Source organism: Atractosteus spatula, chromosome 21 (genome assembly GCF_055471065.1).
Source record: "Atractosteus spatula isolate fAtrSpa1 chromosome 21, fAtrSpa1.hap1, whole genome shotgun sequence".
NCBI classification, from domain to species: domain Eukaryota; kingdom Metazoa; phylum Chordata; class Actinopteri; order Semionotiformes; family Lepisosteidae; genus Atractosteus; species Atractosteus spatula.
This window is the reverse complement of record NC_142726.1, coordinates 2,165,014-2,193,002: the sequence shown is the minus strand read 5'-3', so window position 1 is coordinate 2,193,002 and position 27,989 is coordinate 2,165,014. Positions and strand designations below refer to the sequence as shown.

Sequence of the window (27,989 nt, the reverse complement as noted above, 5' to 3'; positions counted from 1 at the left end):
GACTCGCCAGAGAGCCTTCACATTTTTCTCATTAACCTTGTCCTACCTGATCGTGGATTAAAATGGATGAAACTTTTTTAAACCTTCTTTTTTCAGTGCATATTGTCCTGCTGCGTCGGTCTCACGCAAAGACCGTCATGTAAATCTAAAATAAAAGAGGACTGCCGGGGCCTTTGAAACGCAATGTATTTTAAATCGCTCCCAAGATTATTTGATTTCTCCTTTCTAGCTTGAAGGATCAGGCTTTTCAAGCTTTTCTAGCCTGAAGGATGTTCTGCTACAGTAGACTGCTCCTTTCCAAACTCATATTTAACAGTAGACTCATGCCCATATCCAGTTCCACTCATAGCTGTTTTGAGGTGACTGATGAATATATAGCATTTTCAAAAGTTAGATACATTTCATTTATAACAGGACAAGCAGGAAGCTGGGCACAAGGAATTGGGAAGAAAACCAGACTTGCATTTGATAAACAATTCTGTTTAAAGCTAATTTATGCTAATATATAGTATATATTTTCCACACAGTTAGAATAAGTTGCTGAAAGCCATGCAGATGTGTAAAAAAAAAGTTTTTTATTTTTGATTCTTAAAAGGAAAATATCAAAATAAAAAGAAAAAAAGGAAACAGTTTGTTATCTCAGCATTTTATGAACATCCCCATTTTAAAAAATAATGTGTTGCTCCCCATTCCTGCTCATTCTTTTCTAGTGAGGAAACCGTTACAAACGTTACACCAGCCAGTGTGTTTCATCTGCGTGCTCTTAGTGGAAAACCCCAGAGTACTGTCCTTCACAGTTCTGGCATTCAAGATACTGCCGACCCAGGCCAGCCTGGACAGCTGCACACAGGGTCCAGGACACACAGCGAATACAGGCCGGAGTGTAGAATAATCCCTACATGGCGTGTCACTGGCAGAGCCCCCCAGGAAGCCGTCTTTCAGACTCGATTCTCGCTCAGCTATGTAGCTCGGGGGTTCAGGGTGTCTCGGGGGCAGCAGTATAAACCCCAGATCTGACCCAGCATCTGTGGCACTGACACCTCTTCACAAGAGACAAGGAAGACCGTGTTTCGCCGTCACCGGGGAGGAGCCAGGCTTGTGTGGAAAAACCCCCGGACGCTCTGCGCCGTCGCTGCTCCCACGACGGCCTCCAGCTGCTGCGCCGTGGCGTTGCTCAGCTGGTAAATGCTGGGGAAGTGTCTGAGCAGGGCCAGAGCTTTCACTCTGCCCACTCCAGGGATCTGCTGAACCAAGGCCAGGACCACAGGCTCGGACAGCTTGGCACCCTTCTTCCTCAGGAAAGGGTTCCGACTCTCCTCCTTACTCTCATCGTGGACCTACAGGGGACACATCCCAATGTCAGTCAGAACTCAGCTGCACTGGGATTCGTTATTAATTCCATTCACTCTTAATTCATTAAATCCATGTTTAAATCTACTGGTTATGCTGGGCAAGCAAAAGCATCTAGATATTTTCAGTAGCCACGTAGGTCAATACAGGTTCGCAGTGATTATACTCAGCTGACAGTGGGCACAAGGCAGGAAACACCTAAGAATGACAATTCATTACATGACACGCACACACACTCATACAGAGAGGACAGATTAAGCTTGACTAGAGATCATGGACAATCCATACAGAAAGTGCACCAGGCCAGAATCAAACTAAGGATCCAAGAGGTGTGAAGCAGTAACTCTATGCTATGACACCACGCCATGCACAAGTGAAAGTATTTTGTCACAAATGTTAAGAACTCCAGTCAGGTCCAAATACACACCACTGCATGCAGTCAAACACCTTCAAGTATTCCATGTCACACACAAAAGGCTGAGCCTCAACAATGCGCTCCAGTTTTTACATGCTCCCGTGACACTTGGCACACAGTTACACGAACATACTTTCCTTATTTAGATCAGTCTGCACTGCAAGAATTATCATAATCTCCTCGCTGGGACTGGCCTGCTTAACAAAGCCTAAAAAATGAACCCAGTGTAGTCCAGTCTCACCATTCAGGGCCACTGTATGCTAAAGCCTCGGCTCACCTTATTAGCAAAGATTAGAACTTACAAGCTGGGCAATGAGCTGGGAGGCTTCAGACTGGCTGGCAACAGGAAGCAAGGTCAGCCCCAGTTCGAACACCACGAACTTCTGAACGTCTGGGAAATACTGCTCACTCAGCCTCGTCTTCTCCACAACTATAATCCCGTCAAGCTTGCTGGCCTTGAAGAAACCAGAACACAGAACAGGCAATCAACATCCAGCTGCAATTCCCCAACTCTCCAGCTGACAGAAACGTCAAATAAAAAATGTCTTGTCTTTATGGCAATAACAGTGTGCCTGTAAGCTGATTTTAGTTGGAAAAGTAAGGAGTATATTAACTTGTTAATTACTTGCACACTTCTGTCTATCGACTGCTTTGAATAACCCTTTTCTGGCAGCCCAGTGTAGCTTTGAAGGGAGTGCTGCTGAAACTTATTGACTTGAAGGCTTAGCACAGGTGAGTCTTGGTCACATCAGATCTCCACAGACTTTGTGGTTGACCTTCACCAGCTCTCGAATCCAACAGACTTCGCCTCCTCTTCTGCCGAACGTATGCAAGAAGCCCACTTAGACAAAACCCTGCTGATATTACGTAAACTTGGTACTGTGTACAACTGTAAATTGTATTATTGAAAATATAACATATTTTATTTCCCGTTGTGGGGTTTATTGAAACAAGACCTTAGCTTCAAATACTCCAGGTTGATTTAGTATTTGTACTTGATTGCAGTAGAACACGTGTCACAGAGGGCATTCTACAATCACTAGAGAGAGGAGTCCTCACACAGCGGGAGCTACACTTTTCACTTGAATGAGAAAGAAGAGAAATCACATGCAAGCTCTTGGGCGTCCCCTTACTTTTCTAAACTGGACAAGTTTCCTCCTGTAGCCATTTCCTGCCACCAGGCCACTTTCGGAAACGTACAGCACACAGCTGTGGTCAGACAGGTGGAAGTCCACCAGGCCCAGCCCCTCTTCAAAGATTGCTTTCAACTTTCCTGAACACAACGACAAAAAAAAAAAAAGACGTCAGCAAAGGAGAGAAGTGGATTATGAATAGTATTTATAATACTGTTTTAGGCGAGGAGATGTCATCAGAAGTTATTATGGATTACTGACCGCTGAGGCTGACTGAACTTGGATTTTGTCATCCCTCCCCAAGGTTCGTGAAAAACTCTATTAAAATGTTCAGGTAACATTAATGGAATCACATTCGTAGCAGAACTGGACCTACTGAACAGCTTTCTTCAGCCCTTAAGGCGCTGTCATGATGACCTACAGAGGGCCCAGTTCTACAGCTCTTCTGGGTGAAAACAACAGCAGCACACCACCCAGCCTCGAACCCTTGACCCCCTGGCATATGGACCAAAGCCCTGACCACTAGACAGTTCTATGCATGTAATCCTTAGGAACTTCAAGTTGAAATTAAGACTTTGGACAAATCATGATAGTTAACCAAAGCGTCTAAGTGTAAGAAATGCGTCTTCCCACCAACTGAAACCCAACAATCACGTCAGCCCCTTGCAGGAAAGGAAAATGGACGTAATGTATAGTGAAATGCAGATTTACATTGCTAATGTCTGATATTCTATGCTTTTTAACCCCATAACGAGTTGTTTTAACTTTTACTGCACAGAAGCAAGGAGTGCACGAAGATCAAGGAGACCCTCTAACGGCAAAATCTGGAAGCGCTTAAAAGCGGTCTGGTGGCTTCTGCTGACACCGGAAGTTATGAGGATGGCCATCAACTTTATTTTTTACGGACTGGGCAGAATGCACGTAAAACTAAAAGACAGATATTATACAGCTAAAAACGTGCACGGCGTAGTTTTGTGCGGCTCACCCTGAAAGCCCTGCACGATGGCAGAGCCCCTCCACCTCTCGTTGACGATCACATGGCCGTAGGGGGGCGCTGCTCCTATCCGCACTGGAGTGCCCTCCATCAGGCCCCTTCTCCCTACAAACCAACGCGACACGACACTTAACACGCTACCAAAGGCAACGATACACTAATGCGTGTGTCTGAATCTCCCACTGCCCGCTCTTTCAGATCATGCAATCATATCTGCAAGGCGAGATCCTTCAAACTGGTGGATGTGGGAAGTGGCGTTTTAGCTGCCTTAGTACGCGAAGACTCGCTTTAAACCTCCAGCTAACACAGCTAAATGCTGAGGAAATCCTCAAGAAATTAAGGCACATATCCTAGATTCTGTATCGAGGGGTTCATGTCCCCAATACAAAATCCTCAGGGATTTCTGTGTCTGCTCGGTCAAAACAATGCATGCATTCCTTAGTGTATAACTGCGCTCGTTGAAAATACTAATCATTCAGTGTGGACCCACAATAACTATATTATCACACATCCCTTACACAAAATGTCACAATCCTTATACAAAATGTCTGAAAAAGCTCAATGTGCTAGAGTTATACTTCGCCAAAGCGGAAACTGAGTAATTCATCCTGAATAACTTGCGAGACGGGTCCCTTCCCAGCTCCGAGCACGGATGTCTTACGCTACATCACCTTTTACAACGTCCCTTCACGATCTTCGTTTGAACCGTGTAAACGTGGGTAAATACGGCAGCTTGTTGACGTACAGTAGGAGCTTCAGAAACCCCGAAGTAAAAAAAAACACTTGTTTGGCTGAACCCGCCCGGAAACAGCAGCGTGGATATGAGCTCCCCCGAGAAACATCAAAAGTGAATTGTTCAATACAGTTATGAAATCAGACTTGCATGTAATTCGGTACTATTAAAGCATTTACTCATTTCTCTTACACAGCTTTGAATTCTTTCTAAACTCCATGCCCTTTTGTGTATTTTCCCCCCCTTTAAAGAAATAAAATAGTCGACAGACGCTTTGACCTATTATTGGAAGAGCAGGTTTAGCCAATCAAAGACGATCTCTGTCGTTTCAAAGCAGAAAATGCCGAGGCCAGAAACGGACGGCGTTGCTAAGAGGATTAAAACTGAGCTCTGATTGGGCCCTTGAAGTGCCCCCAGCCAATCACGTTGAGTGTTGCAAGAGGGTGGTGTGGAGCGAGAAAGCGTCTAGTTACAGCGATGTTGAACTGTTATTCCTTAGAAGTTACTTGTTTTTATTCATTTTATAATTTGTTGCTGCTAGCAAAATCTTTAATTCCATCTGATTGTTCTCCTCCGACTATTCTGCAAACAGAAGAACTAGCTAAGGCGAAATTTCGGCCCCAAGCCTTGTAGTAGTTAACTTAGCAAATATGTCAAAATTTAGCTTTAGGAGAAGCGACAAAATGGCATTTGTAAGTAGTGTACCTGAATCCGAATGTACAATTTTGTTTCAAAGATTTCGTCATTACGCAACGCTTTTTCTCATTTTTTTTCTTTGACTTTCCTGTACACATGTTGTTGTTTTTTTAATTAGTCTGTCGTGAATTACTCCATTATTTTTCTACGTGGCGTTTCAGAGGATTTTCTTCGCTGTTTGTACTGTTGTAACACATGTAGATGATGAACCGTTTGCAACACAGTGACGCTTTCGATGCATATTTGGTTACAATTCTCTTAGATTTTTCTGAATATCCAAGAGTTTAGTATCTCGTGTCGTTTCATTGTCTGATTTACTACGGTTGTGAGGGGGAAGGATGAGATATTTGGTCGTAAATTTCTAGATTGAATCGGCTGATTTGATTGTGATGTCGGAATCATTCCTCTGGCCTCTCGTTATCGGTTCTTATAGCTCGGGCTAATATACTGGTCAGAAGATGGCGATGAGCAGTGTTTAGTGGTGTAAACATGCAGGTTACACGTATGAACATGTTATCTTAATTTTTGTGTATGTAAAAATTGGAATCAGTGTTGTTTTAGATATGCATTTTTGTGCTGCTTACACATACAAGCACAGAAAATTACTTTTCGTCTGGCTCGGATGGTCTACAAACAGTAGTGTACTGTACCTATTGAACAGCAAGAGACCGAATAACATTTGTTGGCTTAAGGGTCTTATTCATTCAAGCTTTATTGTCCCCTAGGGGAAATTTGTTTTACGGAACAGTTAAACACAACACATTGACAAATAAACATCACCAAAAGGGAAGTGAATCCAGTAGTGTTACAGGAGATCAGAAACAAGAGACAAGGTAGTTACTTTGCATTTTTGAAGAGTGTAATTGCAGTGGGAATGAAAGATTTCCTGAGTCTGTTCGTTTTACACCCGGGGGCACAGAGGTGTCTCCCAGATGGGAGAAGTGTGAATTCGCAATGTAGATGTAGATGCAGATGCTTTGCCTTAGAAGTAGTTGGTTCACACCTGATTACACTAACTCACACCCTGATCACTCCTCATTCCCCTAATGTCCAACTCATTTGCTTTGATGGCATTATTTTGTTTTGATTTCAGCCTTGTGTTCATCTGCCTGTCTCTAACACTGTTCTTCATGGTCTGTTTAGAAACACATAGCTCATGGCTTGATCCCTGCTGCCACTATTGGTCCTAGACCTGCAGTCCCCCGTACCCCTCCCCCTCGCAGTCCATACCCCTCTCCAGAAAGACCCAGGTATCTGTTTGACGATTTATCACTTTTTTTGTTTGTTGTGTATTTAAATGCTGTCCTGTTTCCACTTAGTTTTCATTACCACTGAGGCTTTGCAATTCATGTAAGTTTCCCAAAATAATAGACAGTAAAAGCAGTTCATTATGTCATCCTTACGTTTCACAGTGATTGTGGCTGTCCGGTTTTGTTTTATTGTATTAATTGTACACAAACAATTTGGAATGTTAAATGTTTAAAGGTCAGCTTGTGAATTATTTTAAAAGGCCGATTCTTTTCCTGGAAAGTCATTATCCAATGGCACTCATCTGGATATTTAAATATCCAGTCACTAAATAACAGGAGAAATCATGTCTGAAGGTTTCACCTTACATGGTCAAAATTAGGTTTTCAGTGGCTGATTCAAAACAGAAGGGCAGAAGACTCTAATGGATGTAGAAAAAATATGTTGTCGTTTCAGTCTGGATCATGAGTGAGGCAAACTGTCCCAGCTCAACATCCCCTCACGAAACATGTCCTGGCTCAATCTAAGCATCCTCAGAATCCTCATTGTCACAGAAGGTTCAGGGCCTAAGGTTCTTTGAATTCTAGTGCACAATGTGTCTGAGCACACTATTGTACTAGTTCTAAAATTAGCTTATGATTGGTTTGATTTCTAAGAAGCTTATCTATGCTCTTTGACACAACCCTCTGTGTTTGTCGCTCATTTGAATCCATTTTTAGGTCTGCTCTGGCAGCTGCCATTTTGGCTTCAACACTAACAGGGCGCACAGTGGCCATTCCGCCTCTCCGGCAGAGATCCTACTCGGAGAGTGACTGCTCCTACTCCGAGAACAGGAGCACCGTGGACCCCTACGCCACTACTGCTGAGCTGACGGGGTAACAAAGTCGCCCTCTGCTAACCAGAACGATGGAACTCACACTTTACTGAAAATACTGATCTAATCGGTGTTGATTCTTGTTGTTTGTCCTGTTGTGGCACTAGAAAATTGTGCCTTGATATAAACCCATCTGGACAATACTGAGGCAAAAGAAGAAATGGACGACCTGCTTTTTTATTTTATTTTTTTTGCGGATTGGGATATTAGGTGGTCATATTTTATCTGTGGAAGTGAACATTAGTTTATTTTAAAGGTAGAATTTGCATTTCTCTATTTTCCAACAACATTAAAATACGGCAGACACATGAGACAGAGCAGCTTTGTACGCGTTTCTCAACTTGTTAAGGTGATGTTTAATGAAAATGTGCCCAGCAGAGCTTGGGCTGTAAATTCCTAAACAGGTTCATGTATTTAATCTGTTAACCATGACAAGCTGTTTGTTTCATTATACCTTTAACTATATAAATGTACACACATTACTGAATCATCATTTAATGTCTGAATTATGATTTGATGATATACATCGTTTTACAGTAAGTGCAGATTTTGAAGGACATGGTTTTTATAACATTGTGTTGTTGCCATACTGTCCTTAGTAACAGGTGGAATGAGTCAATGGATGGTAGACCCCGCTTGCCCTCTCCCACACACACAGATGAAGACTATGAAGAAGAAGAGGAAAATGCAGAAAATGAGGTGCTTTTAGACTCTGATGAAGGACATGTGTACCACTCTATAGAAATGGAGGATAAGAGCCCAATTCAAGATGCTGTTTATGCTGTTCCGCTCAAAAAGGTATTTCCATTTTATTTGTATACTGAGACTCAGAATGAACTTATTATTTTTTTTAACTTTATTAATAAAGTGTTTGTAACGTTTGAAACATCAAGAGTTTTGGATGTTGCTTGAATGTTTGAGTAACTTTTCGATTAATTCATCAGTGATGGCTGACCGCGATGTACTCAAGTGACTTTGCCTGTTGCATAAGCAGTATATTAACTCAGAGCTGATGAAGCTCAGATGATGTGGTGATTTCACCAGTTTAATGACAAGCCAGGTGCAAAACAAGAAAAACACAGAAGCAAACCAGTTTACTCATTTATCAAAAGATCAGCTTTGCCTTTGTTTTACTTTGTCATTTTTTTTTTGCCTTTGTCAACACAGCAGTGCCACCAATGGCTTTGTGTTACTGCTGTGTTGGATCAGCACCTCAGATGGACTCAAAGGCAGTGGCGTCTTTACAGAAGAGTCATGTTTTTTGTAGACCATCCTGGTGGATGGGTGTCAGCGAGTGTTGCAGACAAGCAGGATGATGCACTAGTTCTTGTGCAGAGTAGACAAAGTGATGGTGGTGATCAAGTGCAGTGTTCATGGCTGTAGTGATTTGTCAATACAGATTTCAGCTGAAGTGATTGATTGCAGCCTGACTGCCTGGCTCTATTTTGATCAAGTCCTGGGACCTCATCTGCTACCCTTCCTATGGGCTTCTCCTGACATGATAACATTAAAACAGGACAGTACATATCCTTTTGTCGCTTGTGTCCCTTTGTGGCTTTCTTGTGAGATGAGAACATGTCAGTTGTGTTGTGGATGTCCTACCTGCCAGGCTGAGCCCCATTGATAATTTGTGGGATTAGCTGAGACATTTTTGCGGCACCTAGGGCTCAGAAAGCAGTGAAGAGGAACCAGCTGGCCCAGACTCATGAGAGCAATGGGACAGAATTCAACAAGACAGCATCTCCAACCTGGTGCACAGCAAGTGTCACATATGTGCAGCTTGTGTGACCTCTGCCAGGGGTCTCACATGTTGCTACTAGCCTGTGACTTTCACAGAAAACCCCTCTGTCGATCTACCCCGTTGATCAGCTTCCTCATCTCATGTCTGTTCAACAACAAATAAGTGCACCTGTTACATAAAGCTTTTTGCTGATAATTATTTAGTGAAATTGTTACAGTTGTAAGCAACATTTATTTTAATGTTCATTATTATCCTACCTGTATTGTAGGTTCTGTTTATTCCTTTTCATTGCTTATGCATATTTTTCTTATTTTGTGTCAGAATATGATAAGAATCGAACTTCCTAAATTTAAGCCTGATTATTTGAGAGTGAGATATCTTAATTTCACATTAATTCTTAAATGCCCTTAGGTGGATTCTTTCATTAACCAAAAGGTGGCGCTACACCTTCAATATTTTGGCAAAAAAATAACCTGAAATATGGCTCTTTTGTGATGTTATGTTCTAGCAGGATGCATGTCTCTAGGTGTGACTGATATAATGCAGCAGATCTTATTGTTTGAGAATGCTCTACTCAGTGTTTTAAAGCTTTTGCAGGCTTTAAGGTACCAATCAAATTTATTTAATTTTCTTCATTGCTTGTATAATTTGCAAGGTTTATTAATATGGGAGTGAATACAGCTGATAATTTAGAAACTTAGCTGAATACAGATCTTCAGGGAGTAGCCCAATAGATGGTTATATAATGCAGAACTGCAGAAATTAATTTGATAAGTATTAATAAAAAGTAGCATAATGTTTTAAGTTTAGATGAATGCAAATAAAATTAAAATGACGCGAAAGGTTTTGCAAAAACTACTTTAAAAACATTTATGGTATGAGAACTCAAAATTACACCTGCAGTAAGGAGCTTGACTTGTGTATTAACCATAACAAAGCAGCCTTTGTCTCTGACAGGTGGTTATTGCATTCCTGTAATTTAGAGGCGTTTCTAAGGAAATATTGAAAGGACTTGTGCCTGTCTTTGGGTGGATTAATACAACATTTTGGAAAACAAGTTGAGTCTCCTCCTTCACCTTTTTTGAAATAGATGACCTCAAAATTTAGCAACTATAGATATCATTATTGGTGGGAATCCCCAGCAGAGAATTAACCTCTGCATGTATTTGGATGGTAAAATATCCTGAGTGGTTAATACAGATTGCACTGAACTGCATTTATTTAATTTCCTTGCTTGTCATTTAACAACAGTGGGCAGGGTTGATAATTCCTTTTCCTGTGTCATGGACATTCAGCCCAACAGAACAGTAATTTCTCCAATCTTGTGATGGAGCCATCCTTTGTCCTAAAGTCACTTATACCTGGTAACGTTTGTGACAACCCCCAAAATTATCCCAGAAGGAAAGGGTGTGAGATTAGATTAGATTAGATCACTTTATTGGCCATATACAATTTCTTGCATTAGGAATTTGTCTTTTCGCATACCCCAGCTTGCTCTCCATGAGACACACAGGCACACAAACAGGGAGAAAGAAGCTTGGGGTCAGAGCGCAGGGTCAGCCATTTATATACTTTTTAGAGATGCAGATAAACCTAGCCAGCATTTCTGTGGAAGGTGGGAGGAAAGTGGTGCACCTAGCAAGACCATGCACAGACCTAGACAGGGCACGTACAGGGCACGTACAGGGCACGTACAGGGCACGTACAGGGCACGTACAGGGCACGTACAGGGCACAAAGAAGGCACCAAGGACCGCCACACCATCGTTCTTTTCTTTGGGACTGATTCTTCTGAAAAAGTTCTCATTCATTAATCCCTGGGATTTCTTTCAGTGCTGTTGCATACGTGAATTTACTTGTACATGTTCAGTTAGTTACACAAAGTCTGCACATCTACTAACTCGGATGAAGCTTCAGCCATTGCTTAGTGAACGTGTACAGTTGCAAAACTAAGTATCCACCATCATAAACAAAATTGGTCTTGTGTGTCAGAAGAAATGACCAAACTATACAGACTTAGATACAGATCAATTTGTATTTGTCACGTGTCAGATTTCACACAGGATTTTTCCCTGATGTGACATACAACTGTTCTACTGCATAGTATGCGATATTTTAACAAACATTACTCTATACATAGAAACATAACAATTGACATAGTTCTAACTAGGGTGGCTTCTGTTTGCTGATTGACCAGTGTCAGGAGGTTTCCAAGGTAGCTTCCTTAACCTTCCTAGAGTTAGAGATGTGCTATTATTAGACTTTGTATTTCCAAGGAGACCATGTACAGTACGTGCACGCAAAGCTAGGCAATTATAAAAGTATACACCACATGTTCAGGTTGCGAATGACTGGGAATAGGTGCCTGTTGAAAATAACGTCTGCATCCATACAGCTAATTGGAACTCGTATTGTGACAGCAAGCGTATCCCCACATGTGAAATTGACTTCTGCTTTTTATTATACATAGGCTTTCTTTGCAAATTAAATTCTGTGTGTATGTTTTATATGAATATAAAGCAGAATGATTGGGACATAATCTTATTATTGTGGTGTTATGAGATTTGTTGATTGACGACAAATCTGTTCTTTGTTTTTTTGTGATATGTTTCAAATGGATAAAAGGTCGGTTTTTGCTGTTTACATTTTATGTGACAAATCCCGCCTTTTGTGGTGGTGCAGTTTATCAGTCTGGAAATGCCTTAGTCATTTCCAGACTAGATTATTTGTCTTTAACCCGGTCTTTAAAAAGAATAATCTCATCAAAGAAGCCTTAGGTCGCTGCTGTTGTGGCACTCTTTTCTTCCGATCAGAAATTCCAGAAGCCATTGTCCTGGTATGGTGATGGGGCGCACAGTGCTGCAGGAGGCTCCATCCTTCAGAGGAGACCTTAAACCAAGGTCCTGTGACACGTCTCAGAACAGCAGGGGTGCTTTATCCTCTAGCCCTCTGGTTAATTCTCACTCTGTACCTGTTCGCCCATTGGTGAAGCACTTCTCACTTCTCTGCCTAAGCTGCTGTATAGTGGGGCTGCTGATGTACATGTATAATCCCTGCTGAGCATCGCTCCTGTGAGTCTTCTCTTGTGTCCTTTGGGATGAAAAGCAATTAATAAAAGGCAAGCAAGTGTCCTCCATTGATAATTGTTCTCAGTATTAAATGACTGGAGTTGGTGCCCTGAGATGGACTGGAAGCCTGTGCAGGATGTTTCCTGCTTTGCTGGGATAGGCTCTGGCTCCCCTGTGACCCTGTATTGGTTAGAAAATGGATGGAAGGATTAGAGTTGGTATTATTTTTTTCTTCTCTGAAACAATGCATGATCTATAAATAGTTTTGCCATTGAATTGTGTAATATGGATGTACTAAGCGGTGTTAAAACTGTTTTAATGATCACTGCCTTTTTTTGGAACCACCATTTCCAAATACAGATGTAACTCATTAGCAGTAAGTAGTAAGATTTGACCACCTTTTCCTTCTTTAAAAATGTGGAAGGCTCTTGTGGGAAAAAAATGTGGAAAAGAATAGCAACAGTATGTGTGTCACATACACTCAGTGACATGAACAGTGGATAGGAGCTTAGCTTACATTGATCAGCCATGTAATAAGTGTTTATCTTTCATGTTTTGCACATAAGAAGAAATCAATTTTTTTACAGATTGGTTTAGGATTGCCTTTAACATTGATCACAAAAGACATTCTGTGAAGTATTTGCTCTGTCTAGTAAAGAAAAAGCAGTAGTTTTCACTTGTGTAAAGTTGTTGTTTTTTTCAGTGAAGGCTACCCTTTACCAGTCAAGTCATGGACCATATGCCTTCCAGTTATTTGTGACCTTATGGTCTTTAGCTCGAATACCAGTGTTATTGCTTTCCTAGGATCTGCTCTTTAAACAATTAAACTCCCTTCTGTTTTGATGGGATTGTGCAGTTCTCTAATCCCTGCATCCATCTTGCCAAAGATTAGCTATGATGATAATATTTACTTTGTTAGGAAGAATTTATTACAAGTGTTACTCGGAGCACTGGTGTTGTAAGGCCTACTGGAGAATGTTTCAGCCTTTCACAATACACTTATGATGCTTTTCAGAAGGTGGAGAAAGTGTGGTATAATCTTCATTGCCTGTATTTTCTGTTCTGCTTTAGTGAATCTTCAACAGAAGAATGTTAGTTGCACCAAAACCATATGAAATCATATGAAATATTCAGCACTGTAAATGGAAACAGTCTTTTAACAGTAAAAAAAATCTTATTTCTTTCAATGCAGGTTGTTCTTTGGCATAAAAGTATGTGTTGGAGAATTTAGAGATGCTAACATAGTTTTATTCTGAATTGAAATGTTTTCCCTATACTGGAACTACCTTTGCTTTAAATGATGTTTAATATCATCTGCATCTTTTGGCTCATTTTCCTTTGCAAAAGTATACTGCTGCTTATATTTATTATGATTATTGTACGCAGTGTTAACTAAGATCAGTTTTGATTCGAAGATTTTTTTCTGGTAATTGCAATTAAAAGCCAACGAGATTCTAAATTACAAAATAAGAAGAGGTATTGGCATTTGTGAAGTGAGTACATATGTTGCTTGATGCAGTGTCTGACTGCTACCATTTATTCATTATGTTGTTTTAGAGTGTGTCAGGAAGAATAGGGTTGTTTATACATTACTGCCAAGAGGCAGATGGAGTGATGCAGCAAAACATAATTAAAATGGGGCACGTCTTCAAGTGCTGTTAGAGAGAGCATGAGAAACAATGAATTGCACATCTACTTTATGAATAAATTAATTTCTAAAAGACAAATGGTTAGAAATGAAATGTCAAGATTAAGACTTGTAAAACAAGATTAGACCAGAAGCTCTAGTCTCCACTGGATTCACCAAAAAGTTTTGGGGAATGTTCTTCTGCCTTCTGACCAATTGCGATAAGAGAACGTTAGAAAATATTACATTTCATTTTAATATATTAGTTTCCCATGTGATGTTCTTGCTTTGTTGTCAGATTACTTTCTATATTGACTCTTCATCACAAATTACTGCTGAAAAGACTAGTGGCTAAAAATTAGATGGATACAGGTATTGCCACAGCTGTTTGGAGCACAGATCTGAAGCTTTATTTCTGTTGGACCTCTGTAAATCTGATATACCTGTATGTCAGTTTTGTTTCTTATAGCCTCTTTAGCAGGAAAGATATAAAGTTGAATCTGCAACAATATATAACTGGAAAAAATGTCTGTTGATAAAAACTGCTCCTTCAACAACACACTGTGGTCACTGTGGTCTAAATGAATCTTTAAGCTCATGATCAAGTTCTCAAGCTTCCATTTTCCTGTTGCTCTCCAGAAGGCTCCCCCCACGTCCGAGAGAAGCAGCACGACGGACTGCTCTGCTGTTGGGGTGTTGTCTGCCGGTTTCCTAAGTGAGCCACAGCCTAAACCGACAGAAGGTCAGTGCAAAGCTGCACAGCTGGAATCGCTGTTGAACACACATTTTTGTTATGGCTCGGTCACTCAGGCCTGTTTAAAATGTTATTGAGGTTGAGATCAGCTATTCAGTTAGTTATAGAACTGTGGTCCAGATCCTTGCAGAAGTGCATTATTGCCTTAATGAGTACTGTATATCTTTACCTGATGATACGCTGTCTGATAATCACAGGGGCTTTGAAAAGACCATCACCTCCACAAGGAAATTTGCTAAGTAATCCCATATTAATTATATTCATTATGAAATAATTGTCCTTCAGCTCACACTGGCTTAGCATTACTAGCAATATTGGTACTATTATTGAATTTCCAACAGTCCTTGAACATGATTGGCAATGCCTAGAAATACAGGCGTCATAAATAAATAACAATAGAAACAAGTAATTATTTTAGCTTTGCTTCCTTGTATTAGGGTACCCTTAACTATTACCAAGGGCTGTAGACTGTGTAGTCATAAATTAAACATTCTATGTCTGTCTGCAAAGTGTTTCTACAGGTTTTACTAGGTGTTAATTCTGAAATGATCCAAAAAGAAATGTTTGTGTGAAAGAATTAAGATCATTCTAAATCATTTTCTTATTTCAGAGAACATTACAGTTCAAGAGAGGGCAGTTCAGAAGGTAAGGGATTTAAAATATTTTTTTCCTACTGAAATCCATGATATTTGTTGGGATCGGGTCAATTTGAAACATAATTGCTTTTTAAAAAAAAAAATCCAGTTTCTCAGTTTTTCTAAAGTCTTATTTATTATGAATGCCATGATGTAGGGAAGAGTGATATGCTTGATTGCACAACTGGCTCTTTTACATGGGCGTTTTTATACGTTGCTTGAAGTAATTCATCTTTGAGGAGCTTTGCAATGTGCTGTATTCTTATTTATGAAACAGTGAGCCCCTTGAGAGACCGAAAGACTGGAGGCGAGAAAAAGCCGAAATGATTTTCCAGCACATGCTGCAGCTTGATTCATCCCCTGCTGAGCAACTGATTTGAAGTTTTAAATGTTTTAGTTGGACTATTTATAGTGTTGTTGCCTTCCGCTAATGGGCAGATTGATGTCCAAATGAGAAATTGTGCTCTTAACACTGTCTTGCCCACAAGTCAGCCGGTTGGTTTCTCAAGCAGCCTAAAGGCAATACCCAACAAGCAATGCAGACCAGCAGCCTTCAGCTTGCCTCTTCATGACTCTGAAATTTATAAAAGTAAAAAAGGTTTCTGGGAGAGAAAATGCCGAGTTGACCATCAAGACTAACACTGACCTGTTACTGAAGCTCAATTTTAATTAAATCACCGTCTAAACATAAAAATGGTTACTTAATTTCCCCTAAATGAAAAAGCATTTACATCTACCCCTTTTCAACCTACCATAACAGAATGTAATATAAACAGTTTTTAGATATTTTTCTTTGGTCTTACTTTCAGTTTCCACAAATAGGGCTTGTGTTATTTCTTAACTTTCACAGATTTTTTTAATGGTCATCTTAAATAGATGATTGTGAAATTCCACTTGCATTCAATACAATGCAATAAAAAGTCAGCCTAAAGTGTTAAATGTACTCATTTCACATAATGAGCATGAAATGCCTGCAGTTTTAGCAAAGGATATCTGTACACGTCTTTTAGTGATCGACCGCAGAAACACTTGTAAACTGCTTTTTTTTATCGAAGAATATTTTTCACCTGTGGTGGTTCATTACCCTTCTCATTAGATAGTGTGAAAGCTTTAAGGTGGCAGCCTGAATTGGGATGGTTGAGTGAATTCGTCTTCCTTCTTAGTAGCTTATTTTTTTAATTTTGACCGTTCCCAGTAGAAAGCTTAAACTCTATTACCGAGCTCTACCATCGTCTCTAAATTCAGCTTCGTCTCACAGTTCCTCCTGTGTAATTAATGGAATCTGAGCTGTTTTTTTAAGTTGCTGTTTTTCCAACCCAGGCTATATACAAAATGGATATAGTCATCCATTTTGTAGTAAAACAACCATCATGTTTTGTAATGTGCAGAATAAACTTTATTAATTTATGTTACATAATCTGCAATCCTAATTTTCACATCAAATACAGTTAATTTGCTATGGACAGCTAAATTATGATTTAATAGTCTTTAGTCAAGTGATATTCTCTCTGTAGACCTACACTACTATATGAGACAGCTAGACATCCTAGGGCAGGGCTCTCAGACGCAGTTCCTGGAGGCTCTGCTGCCCTCTGGTTTTTTTTCCAGTCATGTTCTCGGTCACATTGTGTTACACTTGTAACCCAGAGGTGATCTACAGGAGACACTAAAGAGACACTAAAGGTGTGAAGAAGGCTCCACAGCTGAAACGTTGTGTTTCTTTTCTTCTCTTTTCAGCAGGGAATGAACCTTTACTTGTTCCTTTGCAGCCTACGCATGCTGACGCAGCTCCCTGCTTGAACTTCTATAAGTGACTGTACCTTAAATGTCGTGAATGTCTTGTGTAATGAACTGTAAAATACCTTAAGAAAATCCCATATGTCCAATTGAGAAAATAATCATGTTAATTGTTTAATTGACTGCTCATGTTCGAGCAAAGCCAGAGGACACAAAGCCCTGCTGGGGCCCCTCTCCTAGAGAGACAGAAGAGTGCGGGGCTAATCAAGCTGAGGGATTTTAAGATGCAGTGTAATGAATGATGAGAAAAACAGCATATGGCTCTTGGAAGTGATGGGGATATGTCTGATGGAATGGTTTTCAGGATGTAATGTCGGGATTCATTTGATTGACTTGAACAGTCCTTGCTACTTTGAAGTGGATTTCTGTTTGTTAGTTCCATATATTTTCTCTATTATCCCTCTCTTTTTAAGGCAACTATGCCAAAAATGGAACAGGCTCACAGGACAACTCCATCTCCAGGTACTGACCTTCTTTGTTCATTGTCTTGGCCTAATCTGTGATGATAACAATGGTATTAATCTGCTGTATTTTCAGTATGATCTGGTTTTTATATTCCTCACAACACTTCACTGTAAACATTTAAGGCTTTAAAAACTCCATAGAGCTGCATTTATGAAGTATATCTTATTCATAATAAATTTGTAAAGCTTGTTTCTAATTTCACTATTCCCAAGGACATTTTGCTCTGTTTGCTCTAAAAACAAATTAAATCAATAAGTTATGAAATGAGTTACAATCACAATAAGAGAAAATTGAAGAAATTATCATAACTGTTGCTTGTGTTTATGTTCAATGCTGGGTGGTTTTCTTCCTGTTATTGATATAAAGTATTGGATTTTCTGAATAATTATAAATGTTTTCTGAATTGGCCTACGTTCCTGAAAACATGAGTGAAAATGTCTTTGCGTGTAAGTAATTTGTTTCAAGAGCATTTATGATTCTTTTAATCCAGGTGTAGAAACTAAAAATGCTGTTAGCAACTCTGAAACAAACTGTAGAAACTCTTAAAACCTATAGAAACTTTTTTGGCAATATTGTGAGCTGACTTTGCCCTCAATTAGAGCCCAGGGCAAGGCCACTACCCATGGTTCCTAAACTGTCCGCTTTTTCTTTCAGTCTGATCTTCACCTCAAAATCTTTGACCTCTTAAAACCTTTTTTCACAGAACAGATTTTGTAATATAGCCATTTTTGTATGAAGTTTGGTGATACAGGGCATGTTACTGGGAGATTCCTGGATCACTCCCAAGCTTCTCAAATAACTGTGTTACCTGTTCAAGAACATAATATCCGATACGCTCTGTCCTTTAGATGAGATCTGAATCTGAGTTCCTGTTCTTAGTGACTCAAGAATACCAGATGTTGATGCATAGTTTACTACCTAATTCCTGTAAGTTAGTAACTTTGGGAAAAATAATGTTTGGGTTAATTCATTATATTAAGAAGACCATCAAAATATCCATAATTCATAAATATTTCTCAGCAGAAATCAGATGTCTGGCAGATATTTATTGTATCAGTGCAAATTTCTTTTCACAGACGTCCTCACCAACATTTATAGATATTTACAGAATTTCTAGATGTTTTTCTTAATATTACATTTCAGTAACATTTTAGGTTAGGGCTTGCAAATTCCATGTGAATTCTGAAAATTCTAGCCAAGACTGATGCCTACTAATGGTTAATAACATCTTAACAAAACTCAGATTGTTCTCATATGTAAAATAGTGTTATTAGGTTGCTTACTATGCATTTAGAATGCCTCATTTGCAGTCCCTAATCCAAAATGCATCTCCAGGACCTTTTAAAACTTTTTTTCATTTTCCAGATTTAACCGATGACTTGAGTGTAGAAACACCTAGGACAGGTCCCAATTCTCCCAAGAAGCAAACATTATTAAAGAAGAATTTAATGAAGGACAACAGATCAGGTTAGATACGTGCCTTTTGGTCAAGCACTGCATCATGCAGTGATGCTTGTCTGTTTTACTCCTCTCATTAGTGCCTGAGCTTAGCCAATTTTCTGATGCTGTAAGGGTTCTTCTGCTGATTAGAGACATGATTGCAAGAGGGGCTTTTGGGCTATTACTGGGCGCAGAATCTAAGCTCAACTACAAACCACGCAGGACCTGGTATTTTGTAATGAAAAATGTAACTCAGATTTATTACATTTATGTGAAGCACATATTGAAACGGAACAAGATTTAATCATGTAAAATTAATCTACATCTTATACTGAACTGAGCTTATGGAATTGCTTTATATTGGGAATGTTCTAGTATTAGGCTGTATCATCAATCCTAATATCAATCACCATAGGTAAGCATTTTCAGTTTGAAATGTAAGGCTTCGTTCCTATGGTAGTTAGCATGTAGAACAACATCTGATCAAAAAACAGAAGTACCAAATGACATTACACAATCTAAATATTATTAAAGTTAGCTGTCAATTTATTTATTAATCCATTGAACTGTTTTTTCTAACTCACCCCTTTCCAAGGAAAGTTGATCATCTTATCATTTCAATATTTTTATTTCTTTGAGGTTCTATAACATAAGAGAAAATTGAACTTGAAATACTTAATTTAACGTAGCAGAAGAACTCCCATGCTATATAGGATAATCCATTAGTCTGATTGTATTTGTTATTCCCTGCCATACTAAAGCATGCATTTATTTGTTGATGTCTAAATAGTCAAGTTCTTTCTTGTTTGCCCATATTTAAAATAAAATGTGTTAAAGTTGTTACACAATTACACTGAGACTGACAACAGTGGATGCTTTCTCCATGAAGTCATCTGTTCACGGAGAGTATCTGCGTTGTGAGGTCATCAACAAACAGGTTGTTCATTGTTGCGTATCTTGCAATGTTACCTGTGCCTGTCAAATATACTAGGTTTTCCTCCCCTTGGTAATTTTATTTGAGATAAAAAATCAGTTCTTACTCTTGGACCACTTGTGTTCAACCTCTCTATCAAAACCTTTTATAATGGGCAAATAATTATATGAACTGTATATTTTTGTGTTTTAATATGCGTTTCGTTTTATATTCAGTTTGCAAAGGGTGTTTAAAGCAAAGATGTGCAAAAACATTAGACTGCATAAGATGCTTTGTTTTATGAAACTGAATGACTTCTAAAAAACAATAATACAGTACTACAGGAGATTCTACCATAAGATCTTTACTCAATGCTGCAAAGCTGAACTGTGGAAGGATGAGAATGAGCCTACTAGATGTTTTTGACCACATTATTAATATATCGTCACTTTAGTAGTTTAAGTCCTTTAATGTTGAATGTGCACCTTTGCTCTTATCCTGCCAATCCTTTGTTGTGTTGTGTTGTGTTGTGCCTTTGCTTGTGCTGGGCTGTGCTGTGCTGTGCTGTGCTGGGCGGTCTATAGAGCTGGTTGAGGAGGCGTACAGAGAAGCCCTGGAGCTGCACAAGGAGAAGCTGAGAGAGGTGAAGGCGCAGAACCAGGCTCTGGCTGCGGAGAAGCAGGCCCTGGCGCGGCAGTGTCAGGAGCGGGGCGAGGGGCTGCAGGCGGCGCAGCTCGCGCTGGAGCAGCTGAAGCAGCACAACAGGAAGCTGCGGGTGGCGCGCGAGAAGAGCCCCCGGCAAGGTGGGAGCCTTGCCTGCGAGCCCCCCGTCAGGCTGGGGTCCTGCACCTGCCTGTTCCCCGTCCGTAACTGTTCACTTCATGCTTCGACTTCAGGCTTCTGCACAGTCTTCGTCCACTGATATACTGAGCATCAGAAAAAAACACCACTTACATCTCCAGTAAATTCTCCAGCTCCAACTTAAAATCAGGAAAAGACCAGTCTTCTTTTTTTTTGCGGCTCACTGACATTTTACTGAGCAGACACGAAAAAGGCACGGTTCCTTATTCTGATTCAGTAGTGGAATTTGACAATTGTAGGCCCCGGTGCAAATATTTTGAAAACTGACAGAGACTTCAGTTTATGCCTCCTGTCTTTATTTTGTAATTAGCCTATTTAAATACCACAATCAATATATTTCCCACAGACATTTGCACAGTCATTCATCTAAGTCTTACTTAAATAAGTTAATTAAGTTTTAATTAAATTTTCCATCCATACACCTCCAGTTCTAACCCAGACCTTAATCAGATTCTTAAAAAAAAAACTTTAGCACTGAGCAAATTACAAGAGAGTTTTAGGAAAGTTTCAGACATTCAACATTAGTGGCATAAATACGAGTGACTCACAGAAAATTAAAATTTTTTATTAATAATGGGACCATACTTGTAGATGTAGGAGTGTCCTCTAAGGTGGATCTTGGTGTAGCTTGCATCAGGTGAGCCCCTGCAGCTGCACCAGTGTCCTGATTTACATTAATCATCATTAATCATGACCCACAGGGTGGGTCATCTGTGTGACAGGCTGCTCGTGTGCTGCCCCTGCTGGAAGCAATATCGGCTGTACATCTCTGCCTCGGGCTGTGCATGAGGCTGCAGATGCTGTGGGTTTCTTCCCATTCCTTCCAAAACCCTGGGCACACACGTGCCTGTTCACTGGTCTGTAGGTATCTCTCATGCTCCCAGCTCATCAGACAAATATCCTGCTGGTCTCAGGTCGGGCAGGTAGGGCAGCCACAGCATGTCAATCGCTGTTATTGAGCAGTGTGAGGATGTCTGGAATGGTCCCAGGCCTTCATCAATGTAGAGCCAGCCTGTCGGTTTGCCATCAATCACTGCAAGTGGAGTTCTGCAACAACTAGACACTCCTGGCCAGGCCATCACATTTTGACCTCCCCATTGATCTTGGTGAGGTGCCAAACCTTGTGGTCTCTCAGATTATACGATTGATGGACTGTGTTTGGTTGAAACATCTTGCCAGGTAAAGAATTGCTGGCCATGAACACCTATTGATCAACAGTGCACAGGTTTAGTCCAGCCTCCAACACACTAAACACATCCTTCTCTGGATAAGGCCAACATGTGGGAGCTTGTCTGTGCTTTTCCTTCTGGCGTCAAAATCACTCAAGTGTGTCTTAGTTTGTAATAAATGATCAGTTTATTAAAAAAAACGCCCCCCAGAACATTTAATCAAAACGTGTGTGAATAGATTGATGTTTATTTTGGTGCTCAGTGTGACATTATTCATCCCAAAACTAAGGCAGAAGTGGTTGGAGGCCTGTAAATAAAGGCAGTGATTTGCCAACCCCTCTGGGTGTCCTTCTTCTGCTTTTGTAGTTTAGCTTGGATCTTTGAAATATGTCGAGTTTAATATTCCTCAAACTGAGATGCTCAGAAGTTCATTCAAATTTATTGTCTATAAAAAGACTGATAACAGAGATAGCAATCTTATCTTGTCCATTACATTACGCCCTGCATACAACCAAAGAGATCATAAAAATGTGTATATATATAATTTACAAAAACATGGTGGCATCCTGTGAGAATTTCAGATAATAATATGAGAATGTAGAAAGTTGTTTAAACCATTAGAATCTCTTTCCTCTTGTACACCAGCTGTGTCCTTCTACATAGTTGTTTTTTAACATGTTGACCCAGAACCAGCTCTGGGATTCTGATGGTCTTCTGGTGCGACTTGTTTTTTCCAGAAATGGCTGAACTGCTGTCTCTCAGACAACAGGCCCAGGAGCTGGTTGATGAAAATGATGGGCTGAAAATGACTGTCCATCGGCTGAATGTGGAGCTGAGTCGCTATCAGGCAAAGTTCAGACCGCTGTCCAAAGCCGAGGTAAAAAATCTCCATTGATTTAAAAGAGGTGGAGATAAAAAGCAACTAAAATGTGGTAAAAATAGGTTTCGTTCCATTGTGTGCTTTGTGAGTGAGTGTTTGATGAGCTGTTCAATAATGCTCTTCCACTCGGATCAACCTGTAAAGTTATGGTCTGTTTTTAATTGTAAAAACCATATAAACAAATACTTCAGTTTAAATAGCGGAATGTTTTTGAATCGCAGCCACCCAAAAAAATGAGCTGGCATTTTTGTGGGTGCCATGGTGATGCAGTGATTAGCATCACTGCCTTACAGTGCTGGGGCCAAGGGTTCAGTTCCATACCTGACCAGTCAACATACTAGTAGGTTCATTGGCTTCTGGGACAACGGGCCCTGGTGTGAGTGTGTGTGTGTCTGTCCTGTGATGCACTGGTGTCTTGTCCAGGGGGTACCCTGCCTTGCGCCCATTGCTTCCCAGGTTAGGCTCTGGATCCCCAGCATCCCTGAACTGGAAGAAGTAATAGAAAATGGTTGGGTGGATTGAATTAACAGGTTACTAGTGTTCAGGTTTACGTTTTGAAGAACGAAGTTCACAACAGTGGTCCCTATATTAGAGGTGAAGTTATTTTGCATTTAAAATGCCCTGAAACTGGGAACATTACGTTTTGGCATTTTAATACCGTGATAATTGCTTTAAGGTAGCCGCCCTTTACAAGCTTACAGACAGCCATGACTTATTCAAATACCAAAATTAAGGATGTCTGTCGCTTTATCTATTTCTGAGACTCTGATTTCCTAATGACTTGAAGATTTTGGGAGTAAGATTGTAAAGTGTAATTACAGTAAAAGACTGAAAGTAAATGACTCCATGGAGCAGGGGAATTTGAAGTTAATTTCTTTCTTGTTATCAAGCACTGAGACAACCTGGCTTTGTGCTCTTGAGTTGTCTGACTGGGGCTGCAAAGAAATATTAACTGACAAAACCTTAATGAAATTCTGCTTTCAGCTTTCATCTTGCAGTGGTGTTTAATGCATTATAGATGATAGTTCAGCTCACATTATAATTTCAAAGCAGCATTAACTTCAGAAAAGGGGCTGATGTTTTTTTCTATGTGAATCCAAACTGAAATTAACCAGGGCACACATTTTTCCATAAAATACCATAATACCATAAAAACTCTCCTTAGATTTTTTTTTCAGTTTTAGATAGTTTTTTTATTAAAACTAATATTACTACAGTTGGATTCCTGTTTCTTAGTTATTTTATCATTGTCACAGTTCAGTGGTATTGTTGATTATGTTTAATGTGATTAATGTGTTTAATGTGATTACAACAATTTCTAAACTGTATCCCGTGCTTTCCAAATTTCAGGCTCTCTGAGTTTCATGTCATCTAAAAGTCTGAAAATTAACAAAAGATCTGTTTGCCCTGAAACAAATAGTTTCAAAATGTGGGCTTTTCTGTATTGTAATCTTTTTACATTATGTTTCATGGTAAATTATAGACATATAAAGTCTATCTCCTTCAAATGTTTGTTTTTAACATCTAATCTAAATAACTTTTGTTTCACATATGTACAAAATATTTAGATTACCTTACCTCAATTATTTTTTTTCTGCCTATAAAAGGTATGTGGTGTGGCCTACAGTTGCCCTAAACATTTATATCTTTTTTCACACTGTGATTTCCTAAAGGGGTTAGAATAACACTGATTGAAGTAATTAACACTCAAAACTGAAGACCAGCTGGATGATTTCTGTTTTCATTAGCCATAACTCTGTTAGACAAATGGAAAGAAACAGGTCAGAAGCATAAAGAATTCTTCAAATAAATAAAGCCAATTTTCCGTTTTTACTTATTAGTTCCAATCACACGCATCACTGCTTTTAATTCAAATGGTAATTTCCAGTTGATTGCGTAACTAGAGAAACCTGACATCTAATCACCACAGAATTCATTTTACAGACCCTCCAGTGTCAATTTTTTAACTCCTAGTAAACTTGCCTGAATAATCATGGGTTTTCTCAAGAGTGCAATTACTTCAGGCTTTTCATGGATTTGAACAGTCTTGACTCCACTGCAGTTCCCGTTGTTAGCATCTTCCATGTGAAGGCTGATCTGAAGTCTTTTTGTTTCGTGTTTGGTGTGTGTGAGCCTTGCATCTTTGCTACATGGGTTACTAGTGTGGAGCCAGTTACAAAAGGTGATGTGTTCAGAATTTCTGTTTCTCAGGAAGGCAGAAATGGCAATTTGAAAGAAAGTTGGATCAGAGCAATTAGATCACTGTCTTGTCAGATTACTCTCCTAAACAGTAAGGGATTGGTATTCATAAAAACTGCTTTGTCAGCTCTCAGTTTATTCATTTTTCTCTCAAGGAGGTCAGCTATTGCATGACAGTAAGCTTTAGAGCTACTGGAGCCACATAAGTCATTTCTTTGTGTCTGTGAAAGAACTTCTAGAAGAGTCTGTGTACTGTAAAGCAAAGTGCATATTGTGCTTTCGGCTTTTGTTTCCTGGCTGCAGAATGTGTCTCATGGTTTAGATCGCAATGCTGAGCACTTATAAGAATCATGGGAGGCTGGTATAAACCATTGAACTTTTTAACCCAGCAAACCAGCTGCGATCCCCCAAGTCTCATGCTGGATATTATGGAGTCATTAAGATGCTAGAAGTCAAGCAGGACTTCTCTTAATTTTGATCTTTTTGTTATCAAGTGTAAACCTGCAAATGTGTAATAGACACTTATAGTTTGCATATCTATCCATCCATTCTCTAACCATTATCCGATACGAGGTCCCAAAGGAGCGGGGGTCTAATCTGGCAAACAATGGGCTTCAGACGGGGTACACCTGGATAGAGACAGAGCACACAGATAGAGACAAACACACATTCAAAAATCAGACAGTTCTTCCCAGAAGTCTATATTTTTTATAAGTTATTTCATGAAAGCTTCATTCAGGAGAATTTTGAGGTTATATATTTTTTTTTTGTTCCAAGAAAGTACATTTATAATATAACTGATAAATGTCCAATATATGATAGAAACTGTATATTGAAGACAAACAAACCTTTCAAGTCAACCCTGCTATATTATCAACTATATAAAAACCAATGGGTCCAAAACACATTCAATAGTTTTCAAGCTATTAGAGAAACCAGACATAATTTCCTAAGGCTTTGAAAACCTAGCATTTGACATTCAAACTGGGTATCAGTAGTGAAAGGTCGTGAGAGGTGTGACCTTCAGACTTGCTGCAGATGGGATATTTTTAATTTTAAAGTAGAACTCATGATTTTCATAGAAAAAAAACATGAAATATGCAAGCTATGAGAGCATTAGTCTTATTTTTCAGTCTAGTCAGAGCAGAACATTTGTTTTTTTCATTATAAAAATTAATAATGAAACGGCTTGAATACAACATACTGCTATTGCACTGGACAGATACTGCAAAATTACTGAAAACCTGTGACTTTCACTTTTTACAAAACATGGAACCACAGAATATAAACTATATCGGTACAGTAGGCAAAAGCAGAAGAAAATATATTCTGACAGCAAACAGCTGACATCTTACATTTGAAGATTTCTCTTTCCGTTGTCAAGCCATCTATTCTTGGTGAACCCAGTCGGGTTTATTGGACTGTAATTGTGACTCCATTCTTTGCACTATTTCCAGAGAGGAGGAAGATTGTTCCACTGTGGAACCACTGGTCCTCGTGTTAATTCTTTGTGGCAGGAAACCTCAGAAGGCAGTCCCCAGAGGGTTATGTTTTGATCTTTGTTTTTTTTAAGTGGCCCTGATCTAGGCCACTTCCCTTGGAAATCAAATGTGTATTTAAAGGGGTGGAAAAAGAGGATGGCAGTCTCCTCACCTTTGGTTTAAAACGTCTTACTTCTTTTAAGGAGCCCGTCAAATCCTAATGAGATCAAGAGTGTCAGTGATGTCGTTTTCTTGTGAAGGTTTTCACATAATGCCTTCGGGATAATTAAATCTGCCACTGTACAGATTTATTTTATTTTATAAGGGGTCATGCATTAGTTTAGTTTTGCTAGAGATTTCACTGTTGTGTGAAAAATTAAAAGTTCTGAAAAGGGGCTGTGACCAATACTAATTGTGCAAAAATAAAGAGTTAAAAACAGATGGAAAAATCGATTTTAAATAGAGCATAATATCAAAAAACTTGTTCCTCCACTTTTCAAAAACTGTCAAAAAACTAACAATGTGAGGGTAACATTGCCCAGTATATTGGTTAGCTGAGAGAGACCAAGCAGGTCCGTCTGTGGCTAGAGATACACAAACACATTTTTTGGAAAAACAGATTGACAACAAATGGCTATGCTTGACTGTGACTGGCGCCAAATCAATGTACAATGTTCTTTCACTAATTTTGCATATTCTTCAATGTATTAGGCACTAAACTGTAATTACTGTAAGCATTTTGGAGAATGCTAATCATAAGTAAACTTTTGATTTGTACAACCCTTTCTTGCATGAAAATGTAAACGGTAAATGTTTTCGAAACGTGTGTGTGTGGAGTGGATTACTAAATATTGAAATGGCTTACCCAAATGACAGACACTTTAAGTTCTCTTTGGATAACCTGGAGCAGTGGAGAAACCGAAATTGCAGTATTTACATGTCTCTTCGGTCAGCACTAATGAACTGTTATTGAAATGTGTGAGGTTATGGGATGGTGGGGAAAAAAAACTGCTTTAGAAATGATTTTTTATGGAGGTTTTCACTCAGGAATTTAGTGTCGTAATGGTGTGAATGGGGGAAAAGAACGAGTATTATTAGTTTTTTAAGTTACAGATCAAGAGGATTTTTTCATCAACATGACTGCGTGCTGTGATTCTGAGTCTTACACGGAGGTCTTTTTCTTCCTTCTGCTTTCATAACTCTGACACTCAACAGACAGTGTCAAAGGAGTTAAGGCTGAAAACAGAGAAGGCACTAAAGGAAAGATTATCTGTGGTTACCTTTCTTTCGGAATAATGTCATGTCTAATGTGAAGCTCATTAACGTGCCTGCGATAATGCTGCACTTCATAGTGGATATGCCACAACATACCCTTTGGAATCTGCCTAAACCCATGTTCTTCTCTTTTAAATCCAGTGCCCCAAGATCAATGCCTTGCCAATGAAAGGACCGCCCCCTCCCTGGCTGGTAAGACCTGAATACAGAAGTATATGATATGTGTTGAAAAAATAGCAACA

The 27,989-nt window shown here is 39.4% G+C and overlaps 2 protein-coding genes across 3 annotated transcripts in view; one reads left to right on the top strand and one right to left on the bottom strand.

Annotated features, from left to right (window-relative positions):
* Nucleotides 1-1,013: 1,013 nt before the first annotated feature.
* On the bottom strand, nt 1,014-4,681 carry faap24 (FA core complex associated protein 24). Its single transcript, XM_088938646.1, has 5 exons — nt 4,564-4,681; nt 3,884-3,997; nt 2,899-3,038; nt 2,068-2,220; nt 1,014-1,337 (listed from the first exon to the last, which is right to left on the bottom strand). The coding sequence occupies exons 2-5, from the start codon at nt 3,981-3,983 to the stop codon at nt 1,077-1,079; spliced, it is 654 nt and encodes a 217-aa protein (XP_088794772.1). The 5' UTR covers nt 3,984-3,997; nt 4,564-4,681; the 3' UTR covers nt 1,014-1,076.
* A 580-nt stretch (nt 4,682-5,261) lies between these two features.
* Nucleotides 5,262-27,989, top strand: part of cep89 (centrosomal protein 89) — an 86,962-nt gene continuing 64,234 nt past the window's right edge. The window contains exons 1-11 of one of the 2 annotated variants that reach the window (XM_088939241.1): nt 5,262-5,317; nt 6,465-6,571; nt 7,289-7,444; nt 8,043-8,241; nt 14,518-14,620; nt 15,243-15,277; nt 17,478-17,526; nt 18,895-18,996; nt 20,467-20,685; nt 22,650-22,789; nt 27,889-27,939. In XM_088939241.1, the coding sequence (XP_088795367.1) occupies nt 5,276-5,317; nt 6,465-6,571; nt 7,289-7,444; nt 8,043-8,241; nt 14,518-14,620; nt 15,243-15,277; nt 17,478-17,526; nt 18,895-18,996; nt 20,467-20,685; nt 22,650-22,789; nt 27,889-27,939 (1,203 nt within the window). In that variant the 5' untranslated portion in view covers nt 5,262-5,275. Of the gene's footprint in view, nt 5,318-6,464; nt 6,572-7,288; nt 7,700-8,042; nt 8,242-14,517; nt 14,621-15,242; nt 15,278-17,477; nt 17,527-18,894; nt 18,997-20,466; nt 20,686-22,649; nt 22,790-27,888; nt 27,940-27,989 lie in introns of those variants that run through there. The other variant, XM_088939242.1, reaches the window with a different exon arrangement.

Bases quoted from the DNA above. Each gene is read 5' to 3' on its own strand.
- faap24 (XM_088938646.1), bottom strand. From the start codon at position 3,983: ATGGAGGGCACTCCAGTGCGGATAGGAGCAGCGCCCCCCTACGGCCAT. The intron at 3,039-3,883 runs GTGAGCCGCACA...CGTTGTGTTCAG, and splicing joins CATCGTGCAGGGCTTTCAGG to GAAAGTTGAAAGCAATCTTT. The intron at 2,221-2,898 runs GTAAGGGGACGC...GGTTTCTTCAAG, and splicing joins AACTTGTCCAGTTTAGAAAA to GCCAGCAAGCTTGACGGGAT.